General features: G+C 35.7%; 2 protein-coding genes across 4 annotated transcripts in view; one reads left to right on the top strand and one right to left on the bottom strand.

Moving 5' to 3' along the window:
- ak5 (adenylate kinase 5) overlaps positions 1 to 12242 on the bottom strand; it is a 172974-nt gene extending 160732 nt beyond the window's left edge. For 2 of the 3 annotated variants that reach the window (XM_089131012.1, XM_039661240.2), the window contains exons 1-4: positions 11889 to 12241; positions 10464 to 10650; positions 9932 to 10099; positions 6403 to 6575 (exon numbers count right to left, since the gene is read on the bottom strand). In XM_089131012.1, the coding sequence (XP_088987138.1) occupies positions 6403 to 6575; positions 9932 to 10099; positions 10464 to 10650; positions 11889 to 11948 (588 nt within the window). In that variant the 5' untranslated portion in view covers positions 11949 to 12241. Of the gene's footprint in view, positions 1 to 6402; positions 6576 to 9931; positions 10100 to 10463; positions 10651 to 11888 lie in introns of all 3 variants that reach the window. The other variant, XM_089131013.1, reaches the window with a different exon arrangement.
- A 1397-nt stretch (positions 12243 to 13639) lies between these two features.
- pigk (phosphatidylinositol glycan anchor biosynthesis, class K) overlaps positions 13640 to 18549 on the top strand; it is a 62033-nt gene continuing 57123 nt past the window's right edge. The window contains exons 1-2 of the mRNA XM_039661317.2: positions 13640 to 13785; positions 18475 to 18528. Of these exons, the coding sequence (XP_039517251.1) occupies positions 13702 to 13785; positions 18475 to 18528 (138 nt within the window). The 5' untranslated portion in view covers positions 13640 to 13701. The remainder of the gene's footprint in view (positions 13786 to 18474; positions 18529 to 18549) is intronic.

Genomic DNA, 18549 nt, shown 5'->3' with positions numbered 1-18549 from the left:
GTATATCTGATTTGAGACGTGTCCACTTATACATTTTCTTTTACTATCTGGGAAAAGTCTCCTGTGCTTCCCTAATCCAGGATGGCATTAGTGGAAAGTGGCTTTATTTCTCTGGCTGTGTCAAGAAGCTCGACTCAACCTGTGTCTCAGTACAAAGGTGCATTTAATGCAGCTAAGGATTGAATGACATGGGTTGGTCATTTTATCCCCAAGTCAATAATCTTTGAAGATAGCCTGCCCCCTCTAAAAGCGTGCAAAGCATTTCTGGAGTTCTTCAGGGAATCAACACCCAGTAGGATGTCTTCTGTTTCTCTTTCCCTCGCTAAAATATGGTGCCCTCATTTCCAGCGCCACACACTTCTGTGCTTAGTTCTCGAATGGAACTTAATATGCAGGAAAGGGTGTGTGGGTACATTGCTATAGGGAGGGAATTTAGGAAGCGGAGCTATTGTCAGGTCTGGTAATATAAACAGAATAAAGAAATGCAGTAAGCTCTTTAAAAACAGTCACTTTATCCATAAAATGTCAGAAAATAGCAAATTTGGAGTCGTTTTAAAAGGTTTCTACAGGTATCTATGACAAACAAATTCAGTATGGCTAAAACATCTAACAATGAGATCTAAGAAACACTTTACATTTGTTGTTGTAGTTCATTTTCTATACAGTACCTGAAAATACATCTGTCCACTGCATTGTATTGAAGGGGTCCTATTTCGCCATTTTACGAAGTCTCGATATTGTTTTTGAGGTGTACAAGAATACGGTTTTATGCTTGATTGTTCAAAAAACGCATTATTTTTTCACATACTTTAAATTGTTACTGGCTCGAACACACTGATTTTGATGAAACCCCTCCTTCTCAAAACACACGTGCTGTGATTGGTTAGCTGTACCGGTGCGTTGTGATTGGCACTGCAATTAGTGCATGTTCGGGAAATATCCCTCCCCTCCATAACTGCGAGTTCTTCTCTAGTGTAAATATTAAAGGGATACTCCCCTTTTTTGGGAAATAGGCTCATTTTACAACTCCCTCAGGGTTAAACATTTGAGCTTTACCGTTTTCGAATCCATTCAGCCGATTTTCTGATATTTAGAAGAATATCAGTAACCAGACAGTTTCTGGTCTCATTGACTTCCATCGTAGGAAACTATGGAAGTCAATGAGATCAGAAACTGTCTGGTTACTGATATTCTTCTAAATATCAGAAAATCGGCTGGATGGATTCGAAAACGGTAAAACCCAACTGTTTAACTCTGGGGGAGTGGTAAAATGAGCCTATTTTCAAAAAAAGTGGAGTATCCCTTTAAGGTTATTTCAAACTAATTCAGACCCTGACTATTTTAACAAACAAGAGGATCATCCAGAACGGATTTCATGTACAGACTTTAAGCACGGATTGCACAGTATGTTTTTTTTGTAATTTTCTTAAAAATTATACTGTAGATACGATGTTATCCACCAATTAATTGTGACATTTGTCGACAACTAAAGTAATACAAATAGTAATCAATCACAAAACCAGGGTTCATTTTCCCAAGGAGTGCAAAAGCAAGAGAAATAAATTGTTTTCTATAAAATGTGCAGAACACAGATAAACATTGGGGTTATAATGTTCAGAAACAGTGTTTAAAATACGTTTGAACCACTTTAAATTCGTCAGGAAGGCCAAACAAATTAGTTTTGGAAATACTGTGGAAAAAACAGCGTCTCTTTGACATAGTGACAACACTGTCTTCTCAAATGCAGCTCAACAAGGCCTCGTCCACCTTTTTTGCGTATTTCGCGGGAGGGGATTGTTTAAATGAAGAACATTGTGACTTCATAAGATTCCGAAAAATTGCACTGCAGTCCAAATGAGTCATTCATTATAGTTCTTGAATCTTCTCATCGTTTAATGGATGAAAAGAACATGGGTCAAAAAGTACTGGGTCACGTACTAAAGATTCTAATTTCCTTGAGCTTTTAACATATGAAGAGTTCAGATGCAAAAGCCTCTAAATGCCATTTGAAATTTTCTTCTTTAATGATGATTTTTATCAAACTTGTATATTTAATTTCAGTAATTTCACTTAAATAACAATTAATAGGTAATTATCATTGCCATTTAAGTGAAATCACTGAACTTAAATATACAAGCTTGATAAAAATTATCATTCTAGAAGCAAATCTCAAATGGCACTTAGAGGCTTTTGCATCTGAACTCTTCATATACAGTAAGTGGTCATCATGAGTTTAACCGCGACTGAGTTCTGGACACTCGCCAAAACTCCCATTATAAAAACGTCCCTTTTATCTATGGTCTTAGATTGTAATCAACAAATCTTATTTACATCATGTTTGAACTGTTAGTTATGATGAAAGTAGGGTTGGGCGATATGGCAAAAATATCGAGCCCGTTCTCATCCCAAAGCGCCATATAGGACGCTTTTGCAAAAGCGTAAATATCCAACGCACATGGCACCCTTTAACGTGAAATGGGACGCAGATATATTTGGTCAGAAGGCGCCCCCTAGTGGTCTAACCCTTACCCTACACCTTACCTAAACTTAACCCTAACCGAAGCGTCTCATTAAACGTTAAAGTGTGCCATGTACGTTGGATATTTACGCTTTTGCAAAAGCGTCCTATATGGCGCTTTGGGATGAGAACGCGTTGAAATATCGTATCACGATTTTTTCCATGAAAATCATGATACACGTTTCTTTTTCATATTGGTTTTACTATTTTGCAAGTGAATGACAGGCAAACTAATGGAAAATGGAAAATGATGTCATAATTTACTCTCTCAAGTTGTTTTAAACATAAAGTGTCTTTCTTCTGTTGAAAATGAAATTTATTTAAGAATATGGGTAACCAAACAGTTGCTGGTTCCAATTGACTAGACTTATAGTATATTTTTTCCTACTATGGAATTCAATGGGAAACAGCAAATGTTTGGTTACCCACATTCTTCAAAATATCTTCTTTTGTGTTCAGCACAAGAAAGTAATGAATACAGGTTTGGAACACCATTAGAGTGAGTAAATAGTGATAGAATTTAGCCTGGCTAACGCCAGACCACATTTCATTGAGCATGAGACGTGGTCTGGAAAGCACATGTTCATTTTCTCGTATTTGAGGCGTGATTTACGAATGCCCAGAGCTGTATTATTGCCCAGAGCCAAGTCATTTCCTTCAGAGGCTAGACGAGGCTCCTCTTTAGAATTCGGAGAACACATAAATGTAACAGACTAGCGAGTGCACGTTATTGCGTCATTACATCAGTGAAAGGTCCGCTTTAGGCGCTGCAAAAATGGTCGTGCTACTGGTTTAGTTGCTGTACCGCACTGTTTAAACACACTTGACAGTCCTTATTTTGTCTTGTCAGCCCTCATAGAAATAAATAAATAAAAGTAAGGGATAATGTTTAGCAAGACGTTTGTTATAGCGAATACAACCCCGAAAACCCTAACGCGAAGCGGAGGGGTCTTGAATTAGCCTGAAGGGTTTGTATTCGCTGTAACAACCGCCTCGCTATACATTTTCCCACTTATAACATGGCTACTTGCCAAATAAATCAATAATTTGACACAAAATATTGATTTAAAAAGGAGTGTATTAATTAAAAAACGATTATATTATAGGTTGTATCAAAAGGTAACTTTGTGTCCACTGTCCACTGCCATGATGGGTCCACAGAAATAAACAAACTGCTTTGGTGTGTCGCATATACGTAGTCATCATCTTGCTGCTCCCTCCCCGTTCTGTGATTGGTCCCCTATCTCAGGGGAAAATTTGGTTCATGGTGTCCAGGCTGCCAAGCAGCGTGAATAAAATCGCGCTGGGGCAAGGCAGCATGGGGAAACCCAGGCTAGATAGAATTGTCATTTTTGGGTGAACTACCCCTTTTAGGACAAGCTGCAGCATGTTTACTATGAGCTACTGTCACTTTAAGGCTGGCACGCATCTAATACACACGTATATAGAGTGCCAAAGTGATGACGTCACTTTGTAGGACAACTCGGAAGCTAGCGGCACATGGGTTCCCTCGGTCGAAAAGCAATGCATTTTCCCCATAGACTTTTGGAAAATCGCAAAAAATAAGATCTGTGTTCAACAAAGAATTGTGACCCTTCCACGTTTTGTCTAGCAAGATAATCTTTACAAGTTAATCCAAAATTTATGCATTTTGAAGCCTATATAAAGATTTAAAAAAACACAATCAGACACAATAAAGTTTAAAAACCACAAGCAGGTTAGAACACTGTGTTCTATGTCATAGATCAAAACGTGAAAGTATTTAGAGGCTTTGTTCACCACAGACCTTATTTCAGGCGATTTAGCACCCATTCAAAAATCCCATAGGCTTTAGAGCGAGGGAACCGTATTGCTAAAATGCTAACTCACTTCCGCGTTTTGGCCTACAGAGTGACGTCGTAACTTCGGCACTCTATTACATGCACCCGATTTACTTTAGACATAACCAACTGTGTTTATGTAAACCTTGCAAGTATTTGACAGTATTAGCACAATAAGACTTATAATAAATATAACTATATATAACTTAAAAATATAACTTAGTCCAGTAACCAGGCACTGTTTGACAGGCTTTCATTTTCTGTGCGCTTTGGATGTAGGCTGTACACTCAGAAAAGTGCATGTTAGAACAGCGCATCAGCACGCGAATGAAATGTTTAACAGCCAAAGCTTTAAAGCATATACTGTACAAATACTGTACTTTTGTGAATTGCAGTGTCCAGTGAGTGTAACTCTACTCTACATAAACATGTGACGTGAATGTACGTCGCGTTGTGTAGACGGAGGCGCCAAAACTGCAACTGATAACACCAACTAAAGTTAAAAAGAGGAAATGCATAATAGGACCCCTTTAAAGGGTTAATTGGGTCGTTGACATTACATTTTCCGCAGTTTCAGCAGCATCCTGTGGTTTGCAACGACATTTTTCCAGTTTGTCAATCATTTTTGTATCACCCCATATTAACTGACAGGAATTGGACTATTTGTTCCACACCACAGGATGTTATTTGTTATTTTTATGCAATTTATAATGAATTGAAGCAAAAAGAAGATTAAGTCCTACACTACATTTCCCTTATGGGCTACAGATGTATTTTTAACCTAAAATGTTAGAAAGTCATGAATCATGGACAAATCACCTATTTGTTAATAGATCATTTCAATGGGAATTTCCATTCAGCTTTAATCTTATCTATTTATTTTTGTTAAATATATATATATATATATATATATATATATATACACACACACACATACATACATACATATATATATATATATATATATATATATATATTATTTTATTTATTTATTGTTTTTATTTTTTTATTTTTTTATTTAATATACTTTGTATAAAGTTAGTAATGTTGTCTAAGCACATACAGCATTTCTTCAATCCATCAAACACCACAGATACTATTACAATATGTGATATTTACTAATGACGGAGGAATCCTAATTTATTATGTTACAAGAAGTTCAAGTTTTTTGTAACTGATTATTAAAGGATGTATTCTTTCTGTCACACATGCATTAATTGTGGTTTTATTCACAATCGCTATAGGACACATTTCTCAATACTTAGATCCCTTTTTCAAAACTCTTCACACAGTTCTCCAAACCAACTTTCATCTTGTCACAGCAGTTATTTTCACATTTAAAATCTTCCTCATATCAAGTAATTCTTCCATAAACACAGCAAATGTTTTCATCCAACAAACATACTTTGTCACTTAACAATGAGCTAAATCACTAACAAGCAGCATTATGTTTTCTTTATTAAAAAATTCTTTACAAAAAAAAGAATGACACCCTCTACTGCTCATAATTCACTGCCGTATATGTAATATAGTTCATGTTTCCATTAGAGTACAAAATTATTTCTTAGTTTTCCCTTTTGTATGGTGATGGCAATGAAATTTAAAGACTAACACTTGTGTAAGTGTTCAGGTAATTGCTTTGATAGTATTCACATTTTTTGGGGGTTCAGAATATATTTCTAAATGGTATTACTGTAGAAATGTAACACATTGTTGTCTTATTCATGTTTGTCATATGCTAGGTTTTGAACGCAAGTTAAACAGTTTTGAAAAGAGTATGTAAACATGCAAATCAGCATGTGGGTACATAGAGTTTTGTTGGTGTTTGTGTCTAAGTCAAAAAAGAAATGATGCAATTTGAAAGAAGTAGTCAGTGAATGCATTTTGTGCCAAAGTATTGATAAATGATCCACAGTTAAGATGTTGTGATCACTGTGTGAAGAGTTTTGAAAAAGCGTTGAGAAAGTAGTGAGAAAACTATTGAGAAATCTGTCCTAGCATGTGATGTGTAGATGTTTAACCCTCTCAAAACATATTCAATTAGCAGTATGGGCCTTTTCATACCTGTGGTGCCAGTTCACCATTGGTGATGATCCTGGCAATCAGACTCCATTTTCTGTTGCTGGTGGCGTTATGAATCATCTTCTTCCTGAGTAGCTCACCCACTGAGACATATTCAAATCCATAACGCTCGGCAATCTTCAGACACTGTGTGCCTTTACCGCTGCCTGGGCCACCTGTTTGGGAAGACAGCAGAAAGACATTTGAACCTGTACAGTCACACATGCTTTTCATATTTCATTAAAGAACTTAATGTTATGTACCTTACATTTGTGTGTTTTTAACAAATCGGTTGAGTGCATAATGCAACGACTCCCTTAATTTAAATTAATTGTTAATAGTTAATTGTTTTGATCCTGAATGAATCTGTTGAATGAATGATTCAATGACTCATTCATAAAGACAACAATCTAACCCGCAAAAAGAGTCACTGAAAAATATGTGTAATACCCATTACACCAGCTCAGAGATCCACTCATTGATGATTAATTGGTTACAAGTTAGTTTACGACGTAAGAAACGCCGAACTGTAAAAAATATTTTTCAAGATTTGTTATCACAACATATTTTCTTTTGTCAAATCAACTTAAATAATTTATTTAGTTCAGATAACATACCTGTACAATTTTGAGTTTCTGATGATTAAATCATTCTCCTTCATTGTATTAACTCACTTTTTCCAGTTCAATGAACTTCAAATTTTAAGGCAACCAGGTTACTTACTTTTTTAAGTTAAACCAACAATATTTTTTTACAGTGCAGTGATTTCAAACCGCGTTTTTGAGACTGTCTTTGGTTCACTGCAGAGAGAATATTTTGTATTTTGGCACTGGTGTCATCTTATGAATTTATAATGACATGAAAACAACAATAAAAATCAGATTTTCACCACAGGCGGATTTTAAATTGCATCCAGGTTATTAGCAACACAGCTCATGTGTGTCTATCCCGCAATATCCGCCTTTGATCTCGTAGGAGTCTGATCCACCACGACAAGAGAGAACTTTCCGTCTTGCCTGCTATTTTTATAGTCCTCCCTTCACAGCATTCGCCTACCCTCGCCTAAATTTCAGGTGGCCCATGATCTCAAATGAGCCTATTGTGCAGGCAATCAGCACTGTGATTGACATGACGAATGAAATCTTAAGAATCGGCTGCGGGGCGGAGTGTGCATTGAACTGGTTTGGATTTTTTTTTTTTTAAATCACACATCTGTAAGTTCCAATACAGACAGGAGGAGTTCAAAAACAATGAAAAACAATGAATTAAGTGTAAGATAAAAAAAATATATATATTAATAAACATCCCATATTAAACTATTTTACCAACACCAATGTGGATTATGGACTGAATGTCCAACAACTGATATCAGCTATCAGGCTAAGTTTCAGCCACAAAAATGCATAAAAAAAAAAAAATAGATTATTAAAACCCAGACAATTGAATGCCGACCAGTGACAGGAAACGATTCCTATGGCTAATATCTTAGTGAGATAATGCTGGAGGTGGGTGGCCACTCGCCTGGTGGAATATGCACATTCATTTGCTTGTGGGTTACGCTCAGCACAGATAACATTTTCTCTCACAAATGACAACAGTTAATAACGTAGAGACATGCATGCTGTTCAGGGAAGTCTGATAAGGCATGAGGGAAATGTTCAAATATCAGATATGTGCCTGAACTATTAGCACAGTGGTCTTGTTTATCCATCTCAAATGCATCCCCACTGACCTCATATAATTGGATTTTGGCAAGGGGAGGGTCTCTGAAACATGGACTATAATCAAACTTGAATTTAAATCTAACAAACACATTTTGAGCGGAAGACTAAGGTACAGTATTTTAGTCCAGTGGTTACCAGTGTAAATAAAGTAGGGATGCGTCATTAAACTCCTCACAAATCGAAACCGTTTTGGTTTCATTTTCACTCTGTTATGTTCCTGTTTTGCCTCGCTTAGTTCTCTAGTTCAACTACCTTTGTTCTCATTTTCCCGCCACTGGTTAGTTTCATTGGTTATTCTTTATATAATTAAACAGATAAATGACACCTGTTTGCATTGGGTTCATTATCTTGTGTATTTAAGCCCTTCAGTTCTTTCTTTTTTCAAGCAATGTTACGTTGCTACTCTGTTTGGAATACTGACTTTTTGGGGGGGATGCACCGATATCAACATTTTGGCCGATACCGTTAACCGATAATTCTATTTATTTGAAAGCCGATAACCGATAAATTGGCAGAAAAATTTAAATCCAATATTTTTTATATAATTTTTGAGAGTCTGATTGCAAAAACAAAGTCTCACCAATAAAAAACACGTCCCAAGCACACAATTATGATGTTCGCATTATAATTTTATGTAGCCTAAATGATAGACTTGCTCTGCACATGTTGCTCAACCGTGTTTTACTTTTTAGAAGTGATTCCAATCATTATTAAGCAGTTCAAAACGATCCCAGTGCGCATCTTAAGTGTCTAAGTAGAAGGAAATAATTCATTAATTATCGGTTTTAATATATCGGCCAAATTTTCTTATCAGGTCGATTACATTATCATATATCGCCTGATAGATAGATCAGCCTTTATTTGTCTCACAAATGAGAAATTTCATCATTACAGCAGAAAATGGATAGTATAGAGTAGAATAATAAGTTAAGATAAATATATGTATAAAACATGCTTCTCCTTAAGCTTAAAACAGATAAAAACAATAAAAACAAGATCCCATTAATGATGCAAAGTGACATTGTGCACTGTTGATACCAATATGATGGCCGATATATCTTGCATCCCGACTTTTTAAAATAAAAGTTATTTTATTAGCATGTTAACCTTCTCCCTAATCTTTTGGACCTAACAGTGACATCAATAAAAAATGAGCTGATGATTATTTTATAGGCAATATTAAAATATAATTTTGTTCAAAAGGTTAGATTCATTGCGCAAAGAATATTTTTATGCTCTTATCGCTTATGCTCACCAAGGCTGCATTTATTTGATCAAAGATACAGTAAAACAGTTATATTGTGGTAAATATTATTACCATGATATTATTCCTGTGATGGTAAAGCAGAATTTTCAGCATCTTCAGTGCCACAAATCATTTTAATATGCTGATTCAGTGCTCAAGAAACATTTCTTATTATTACCAATGCTGAAAACAGTTGTGTCGCTTAATAGTTTTCACTTAATTCGTTTAGTTTTAGCTTAATAGTTTTCTGAAAACTGTAATATTTTTTTTTAGTTATTCCTGAATGAAAACTTCAAAAATAAAAGCATTGATTTGAAATAGAAATATTTTTTGTAACATGTCCTTACTGTCAAATTTGATGAATCTAATAAACCCTTGCTGAATAAAATATTATTTTATGTCACAGAAACTCAACATTTTGAAGAATGATAGTGTGTTTTCATAGGATAGTGATAGATGATTTCGAGTGCACATACACAGACACCATTACCACAGAGGCCTGTTTCTCTCCATTGGCTTGTTATCAGTGATGAAGTATACTATAGCCAGTTTTTGGTCTTACCTATAATAAGGATGACTTTGGGTCTGGGTCTAGATGGGTCAAACACTTCATATTCCTCTATGAGCTCCGCTGTCTCAGACAAGTCTGAGTCACTCTCTATGGAAAACTGGTTGATGGGTGGGAGGCGCTCGTACCTCCGATAGGGGAAGTTGGGGCTATCCGGGAGAACTGCGTGGAAGAATGCAAATAGTTAGTCATGAGAGCTTCTGAAGTCCTCAGCAATGCAAAAGTTTCAGAGGAAAGCCCACTGATAGTCTATCATTGGAAGAATAGGTTTTTGTCGTTTTGGTACTTTGCATTCATTTGCCTTTTTTCATTGCCCCGAGGTGGGTAGAACAATGTTGCCCAGCACAAAGACAGGAAAACCCCTACTGATGGTTTCCATGCTCTGACAGCATCCAAATAATGAATAACAGACCTGCTGTGCAAGACCCAACAACACAGCAGTTTGTGGCCAGTTCTAGTTTGCATGAATTTCAGCATCGCCTACAATTTAGAGTTGCGTCAGCTGATGACAACACCTCCTACTCACCGTTCCGGAAAAAAGATCGGCGTGACTGCCCACCGTTGAGAGGCGGTAACGACTTCTTCTCCTGTCCGACGAACGTGTCCCAACGAACTTTGTCGGTCCCACCGATCTCCTTCACCTTCTTAAGGCAGGTCTCTAGATAGTCCAGGGGGTCGTCTGGCCGGTAGTACATCAGACCCGTCAGCAGACTCTGGGAAATCAGTGACAGATCAGGGAGTCGTACTGTGTTTATCCATTATTACCATTGTAAATACCGGTAGCATGATTTTTTTTTAATCCAGTTTTTTTAATCCTAATCCAGTTTTCCACATACTAAGGGATACTGCAGCCTATTTGATGTTATAATAAAAATGGATATTAAAAATGCACAGACATATATATGTATGCATGTACGTACGTGTATACACACACATGCACAAAAAAGTATATAAACATATTTTTATGTTTTTTTTATATTTATTTATTATAATATCCAAATATGGTATGTATATATGTATATATATATATATATATATATATATATATATATATATATATAGGCTATGTGTGTGTACATACATACATATATGTAATGAGTACAGTCATGTACACATTTTGTTACACATTTTAAAAATGACTTTACCAACATATTGTCCTTTAAAACTGTAATGCATGACAACTGCATGACCGTCATTAGCGACTACGGAACACAAAATAAACTAATAATAAATTACTTTGTTACACACATGACCATTTCAAATAAACTAGAGTATAGACAATGCAAAAAAAAAAAAAGTTATTAAAATGTTGAAAAAGAAATTGTAAAGAGTGACAGCTCCATATAGGCTACACCTTCCTATGCATTTGATGGCTAAATACCCAAATGCAAATCATCATCATTCGCATCATATGGCCAGGATATTGCAAACAAAGTCTCTAAGCGAGAGCACATAAATATGCACTAATCCTATCGAATTATTCTACTGTTTTTATAACAATAGTAAAATATTAATTGGTCACTGTAAAATGATTATCAGTTACAGAATAAGCCTGTTATATTCAATAAGACTTGACTTTGATAATGTGTACGCTTCTGACACGCCTACCATAATAAACAATGACACGATCGGTAGCTTTGTGCGTAAAAACGCAAATAAGCGCGTAAGTAACCCTCATTTTATATTAATTTATATAGCCTATAACCAAATTTAATGCAACATTCAGCAACCCAGTCAGCTTAACGTTACATTATTTTCAGCATGCGAAGCCTTCACATACCTTTAAATCAACCATATTTAACCACATAACTTTATAATGGCCCTTTAATAATGAATCAACAATATGTCCATACGCTTTTGCAGTGAGACAACTTCTCCGTGTTATTGTTTTTTATTTGCAACTGCTATCTTTAGGTTTCACCACAACAAAAGTTCCAACACAAATGCTCACCTCAAACAGCTGAGGTATCTCTCTACTGGAGAGGTATTCCTTCGCGTCGTTGGTGTTCATGTTTCGGGAGAACTATCGATGCTGTTGAGTTGAGTGTAGAATGTAGATTGTTGCAGGTTCACGAATCCGTGATGTTGTTGCGAGCTTAAAGCATTCTCCAAGTGCTGACTAAACTAGACGGACACAGACAGCTTCGCTTTCAGTAAATCTTTGTGCATGTTACATGCTTGGTCTAACCTCTTCTCTTAGTGTCTCACTTCAGTGTTTAAATCCGACGACACAACGCGATACACCTGCGCGCCGCTGAGAGAGACTCGTGTTCGGCCAGCTGACGCGCGCGTTCTGGCGACTGATGCGCGTCTCTGGAGTTCACAGCACAGGAGGAAAGCATGTTAGCGAGGGAAAACAAAAACACACTTAAAAAGTTTTGGTATGCCTGTTTACATTATTTAAAACATACATGTATTTTGAATAGGCTACATCTTGAATTGTGTGGGCACACAATGTTTACAAAACAGTTATATTTTTAATATGTTTCATTAATTAATAGCCTAATTCACAGTTTAATCATTCATATTTTACATAATATGCTGTGTACAATAATTTAACATTTATCTATTTAAAAAAATAAATAAAAAAAATCAAGATTTTGTGCGTGTTGTATTCTATCTGCTTTAATCTGCCAAATATTTCGCAAAATGTTTGACTTTAGGTTACTGCTCGTCATGAATTCATATTATTTTTTGACAAACTATGGCAAAGTTATTTTTTAAGAATGTCAGCCTTTTATTATAATTATGTGCAGTAGGCTATTCTGTTAGACATTTGTAATACCTTAACCCAAAATTATGTAGGCTAATGTCAACAAAACATGTCCACTGCAAAGGTCAATGAATTTAATGAATCTCATGTTGGTGTGTTTCATATTTCATCAGACGGACTATGCAACCAATATAGTAACACTCTGACATACTTATCACAGTAGTGCCACACAGGAACCAAATGTTCCATGACGGATTTTGACATTTTTAGCCTCCATCTGTCCTACAATCTCATTTAATCCATCGTCAGTGTTCCAGTGCCTGCCGATAAACAGGTCCTAGAAATTATAGCATCATGTAAATTGTGTAAGGTGAAATTCTCAAGCATTGTTCATATATGAGATGACATGTTTAATCTGCTGTAGCCTAATCCTTGTTGCAATGCTTTTAAAAGGCAGTTAGCTAATTGTGGGTAAATTGTATGAAAAAAATAAATGTTTAAATGAAAAATGAGTAGGCCTATGATATACATTTTTCAATGCCCCATTTTTGCTTGATGCTTGCAAGACCAGGGATGTTGCTTAAATTTATGGGACATGGGGTGAAAGCATGGGCAAAAGTCCTGTCTCATAGGGTCCAATATATCCAACCATAGATATTTGCTATGCAACAAAAATAACAATTGTTATAATAACTAACAGCATACTGTAGTGACAAGGTGAACAAGCCAAACCAAGGTTAAGTAAGTAAGCTGTATGTCATTTTTACATGACTGGAATGCTGTGCAATTAGCATGCACCATCTTTTTATATCAAAAGTAATGGTTTATCACTGAATATACTACACATTTATATTAATAATAATTATTATTTATATCGTCATTGATGAAACGTAATGCATAATCATATTCATATGCCTCCGCTTCTAAATGTGAGCAGAGGAAGGACTTTTATTTTAGGAAAATGCATGGGACTTTTAATCAAACCGGAAATTATGCGCTTCCTGGTTGCCGTTGCAAATATACCCTGTCACTAAACCGGTGACGAAATAAAATGGGTTATTACAATTTAATGGCAATATGTGCATGTATTTATTTGCTTTCTTTCATACCGCATGTATACAGTAATCATGTTGAGGTAAGTGTCTTTATTTATAGGTGTTGTAAAGCGTTTATTTGATGCATTGGACTGGCAGTGAAGCTTTCAGCAGTATTCTCAGCTCAGCATTAAGGTTTCTTTTTTAACATTTATTTTATTATTTTATATTATTGTCGATTTTGTCACACACGCACATATAAAACATACACTGGGTTCAGTTCATATGAGAGCGTGCTTATGATGCCCAAACATGCAATACTGTCTATGTAGGTAACATATTAGGTTTTGAAACAGCCTGTGAGTTACATTATGATGTTTGTTGTAAACAGCACATCTCTGAGGGCATTTGGAATGATTTAATCAGTCAACTAGTTATGTCATTATTTTGGTTCACAGTTTTCTGTTAAGGTGACAGCAACGCACAGACTTGCCTGTATTTATTTGTCATCCTAGGTGCACTTTTGTAAAGCATTTTGAATGAACAAATGTAAAATATCATGTATGTTATTCAGAAATAGTTGTCAAACAAAATATCTTGTCATCTTCAAATATAATCTTTCAGTTCTGTCTTACATTGCATTATATACCCATCCACATCCACACAAGTGCATCAATTTCACACAAAAAATGGCCACAATATGAAATATATTCACAATCAAAATGTCAAACAATATAAAAATAAAATGTTTATTTTACTGTATATTCAGTGTGCTTATTTTAAACCGAACAAATCTTTTTGTGACATAAATGAGCTTCTGGTGAAAAATAAGTGCACTTCTGTATTATTCTGTATCGAATTTGCATGTGTAGAGTACTTCAAATCTTTAAAACATATTAAAAAAACGTTCATGCCGATAATGTAGGCCGAATATCCATGAACTAAAAGACCACTTAGATGACACTTTCACGTCACAACTGTTTCTTTACACTCTTAAAGTCCCAGTGAAATCAAAATTAAACCTATTTATTTTGTTAGCGCATATTACTAGTCTTGTGGTGAACAATTAATCCGTGCAAGTAAATGTATATTAAAAAAAATGTTTTACCTTGGTAATCTTTAATCAAAATCTGAAAAGTTACTTCCGGTCTGGAAACGGTTTCTTTTTCTGATGACGTAGGTTTCACAGCTTGGGTGGGGAAACGCTTAACCACTCCCCTCAAACCGTTAGTTTGCTATGAGCGAGAGATGGAGAGGAGGAGCGCTAGAGTAAAACCCTGCCCTCTGTTCAATATTCCGTTTCACTTGCAAATATGTCACAGCACTGGAGAAAAATCGTTTGCAACTTCCAGTTCACGGGGGCTTTAAAGGAGTAGTTCACTTTTCAAAAAACTTTTTTTTCTGATAATTTACTCACCCCCATGTCATCCAAGATGTCCTCGTCTGTCTTTCTTCAGGCGAAAAGAAATTAAGGTTTTTGATGAAAACATTCCAGGATTTTCTCCATATAATGGAATTCAATGGGAACCAAACGGTTCAAGGTCCAAATGAGAATTTTAGTGCAGCTTCAAAGGGCTTTAAACGACACCAGATGATGAATAAGGGTCTATATAGGACCCTTCGAGTCATGACTCGAAAAAAGATTTGTTCATTTTGATGAGTGTGAACAGGAGAGTCACGAACGCTCATCACAGAACAGAGCAAGGCGAGCATTTGTGCTTATAAAACTTAAACTTTTTTATTTATTTTTTAAATGGCCTATCGTTTATTATCGTAAGACCCTTATTCATCGTCTGGTGTACTTTAAAGCCCTTTAAAACTGCACTGAAACTCTCATTTGGACCTTGAACCGTTTGGTTCCCATTAAAGTCCATTATATGGAGAAAATCCTGGAATGTTTTCATCAAAAACCTTAATTTCTTTTCGACTGAAGAAAGAACAAATGAAAGACATGGATATCTTGGATGACATGGGGGTGAGTAAATTATCAGTAAAAGTTTTTTTTTTTTTTAAGTGACCTACTCCTTTAAGTACACTTTTAAAAAGTGTAATATTTCAAGAACAATGTTTACTTCACACACAGGCAGTAGATTTTAAATCATCACGTTTTAATTTGATGTGTTGACTAAAATAATAATGCACATGTAAAGTACTTGATTATAACTTTAAATGTGGAGTGTTATTATATTCGATAATACACTTTAATTATATATCAAAGACAATAAAACTAATAATGAAATGACATATTAAGATTAAAGCCCTACTTAATTTGGTCAAAAAGCACTCAAACTATTTTCATTTATTATAAATTTAATCTATAATATGGTGTCATTTAATTGTAAATAACATGCATTTAATTGTCTGAAAACATTACACTCAGTTTGCACTTAAGTATGTTGTTTTAAAGTATATTATTTCCATAATAAGCACTCTTAAAAAAGAAAACAGAACAAGTATGCTAAAGTATAGGCTATTTCTTTTGACAAGGATTGTGCTATCTTTAAAATATATGCCGCTTGGTTGTTTATTACAGTTTTTCTCAATTGCTTAAACACTATAACCAGGCTTTTGAACTAAAATTTCAAAACCATAATGCCATTTATCAAAAAGCACACCCATTTCCCTAAACTATAAACACTATTCCCTGTTTTGACACATGAATCAGAATTGTTGAACAATCACTGCAAAACTCTACACACAAATCCCTTAATTTCTCATTGCCTAGACCATGTGGTCATTTAGAAAGCACTAGCATTCAATATTGTTCACTCAAGTCAGCATAGTTTCAGCTCACTTAGCACACAATTACCCAGATGAAAACACTGAGAGTCACAATTTAACACACATCAGTCAGAACTTTCAAGATGCCTAAAAGTGCCAGAGTCAGTTCATCTGAGTTTTGGAACAATGGATCCACAAAGAAATAAAGGAAGAGGACGTGGAGGGAGCGGAAGAGGATATGGTGAAGGAGGAGGAAGAGGATATGGTGAATCCTCTTTAAAGAGAATCACCATAAAGAGGATATGGTGAAGGAGGAGGAAGAGGAGGATGCGATGAAGGAGGAGGAAGAGGATATGGTGAAGGAGGAGGAAGAAGAGGAGGACGTGGTGAAGGAGGAGGAAGAGGATATGGTGAAGGAGGAGGAAGAAGAGGAAGAGGAGGACGTGGTGAAGGAGGAGGAAGAGGACATCGTGAAGGAGGGAGAGGAGGAGGAAGAGGGGGACGTGGTGAAGGATGAGGTAGAAGAGATGGTGGTGAAGCAGGAGGAGAAAAGCAGTCTCAGATGAAATTAGAGCCACTTGAGTTGATCATGTCCTTGTCCATGGCATGACTATGAGGGAGGCTGGACAACGAGTACAGCCTAATTTGAGTCACTTCACCTTCGCCTCCATCATCAGAAATTTCAGGGAGAAAAACAGGAAAACAGGGGTGAGTCAGGCAAAAGAATTTTACCTCTGCTGCCGGGCTAGGGCTAATATAGCCTGTGATGTGGATGTGATTGGCTTGACCCAGACCAAAGGCAGGAGGCTGAGGTGGAATAATCTTTTTTTTTTTTTTTTTTTTTTTTTTTGTGGTACTGTGTAGTACATGAATGAATAAAAATGCGCCAATGTATCCATTGGTTGTGTCTTTTGTCATGTGAAAAAGTTTGTGAGGAGGGGAACCACAAGTAACATAACTTACCAGTTTTGGAAATGTTGTTTTGAATTTATTGGACCAGTGTGTTAGACTATGTTGTAGTGTGTGTTATTTTGAGGGCTTGTGTGTCCTGTCTGAGGGCAAAGTTTGTTTTTTCAGCAAGAGTGAATGGTTTTGAATGTAGAGTTTCATTTTGACCTGAAAATAGGTTGTTTGGGAAACTGGGTGAGACGTTATGGATTTGTGTTTACTGTTTTGAGAATAAGAGGCATAGTTTCAAGAAATGTGTTTAAGCAATCGAGAAAAACTGTAATATATAAAGCAATGGCTATTATGCTAGATTTAGTTTTAACTAGTTTTAAAGCTTCTTCAGTTGAAAACCCGTAGCCTAATATGATGTTTTACTTCACATGACCTTATATAGCAAGCATTCAAAGTCGGGGCAATTTTTGCGTTTAGCATTTTGCTACTATTACTTCCATAATATCAGTGCCTTTCATACAGTGGCTAAAAGGGACAAAGTCTCTACTTATGGCCTTCATTTGCTTTCCTTTTCTCCTTTTATTTGCCTTAAAGAGAACATTTTCACATTCTACAGATTAATAATGCAAGCTTATAGTCTGCATTAAAGGGATAGTTCACTTTGAAATTAATTTTTGATATGTTTTAGCTTTCCTGAAGTGCATACAAGATGTAGGTGTCTTTGTTTCTACAGTATTTTTAATTTTGATATTTTTAGCTCAAACCGTTCTTGTCTGTCAGTCATATAATGGAGGTCTATGGTCACGAGTCATTATATCATGTTTAATTTGGACTTCTCTGTGCATGCTCTTTGAGGTGGTGACCATAGACCTCCATTATATGACTGACAGACAGGAACGGTTTGACCTAAAAATATCAAAATTGAAAATACTGTGGAAACAAAGATACCTACATCTTGGATGCCCTTGAGGTAAGATAAACATATCAAACATTAATTTCAAAGTGAACTATCCATTTAAGGAGACAATACATAGCCTAGGTACAAACATACAAATACAAATGAAACTGAATTGAAATTAAATATTTCAAAGTTACTTAATGTCTTAAGAGTCTTGCTCATCTGCACACCATTAATTGTGTAATAATTGTATTTTCTGATTGTTGTTTAGACAAAGGTTGGACAGTTTTTCAGCAGTGGCCACACCAACAACTGGGCAGTCCTCGTAAGTTTGACTTCTGGGAAT

This window comes from Pimephales promelas, chromosome 5 (genome assembly GCF_988280905.1).
Source record: "Pimephales promelas chromosome 5, fPimPro1.hap1.1, whole genome shotgun sequence".
Taxonomy (NCBI): domain Eukaryota; kingdom Metazoa; phylum Chordata; class Actinopteri; order Cypriniformes; family Leuciscidae; genus Pimephales; species Pimephales promelas.
This window is presented reverse-complemented; position numbering and strand designations above follow the sequence as displayed.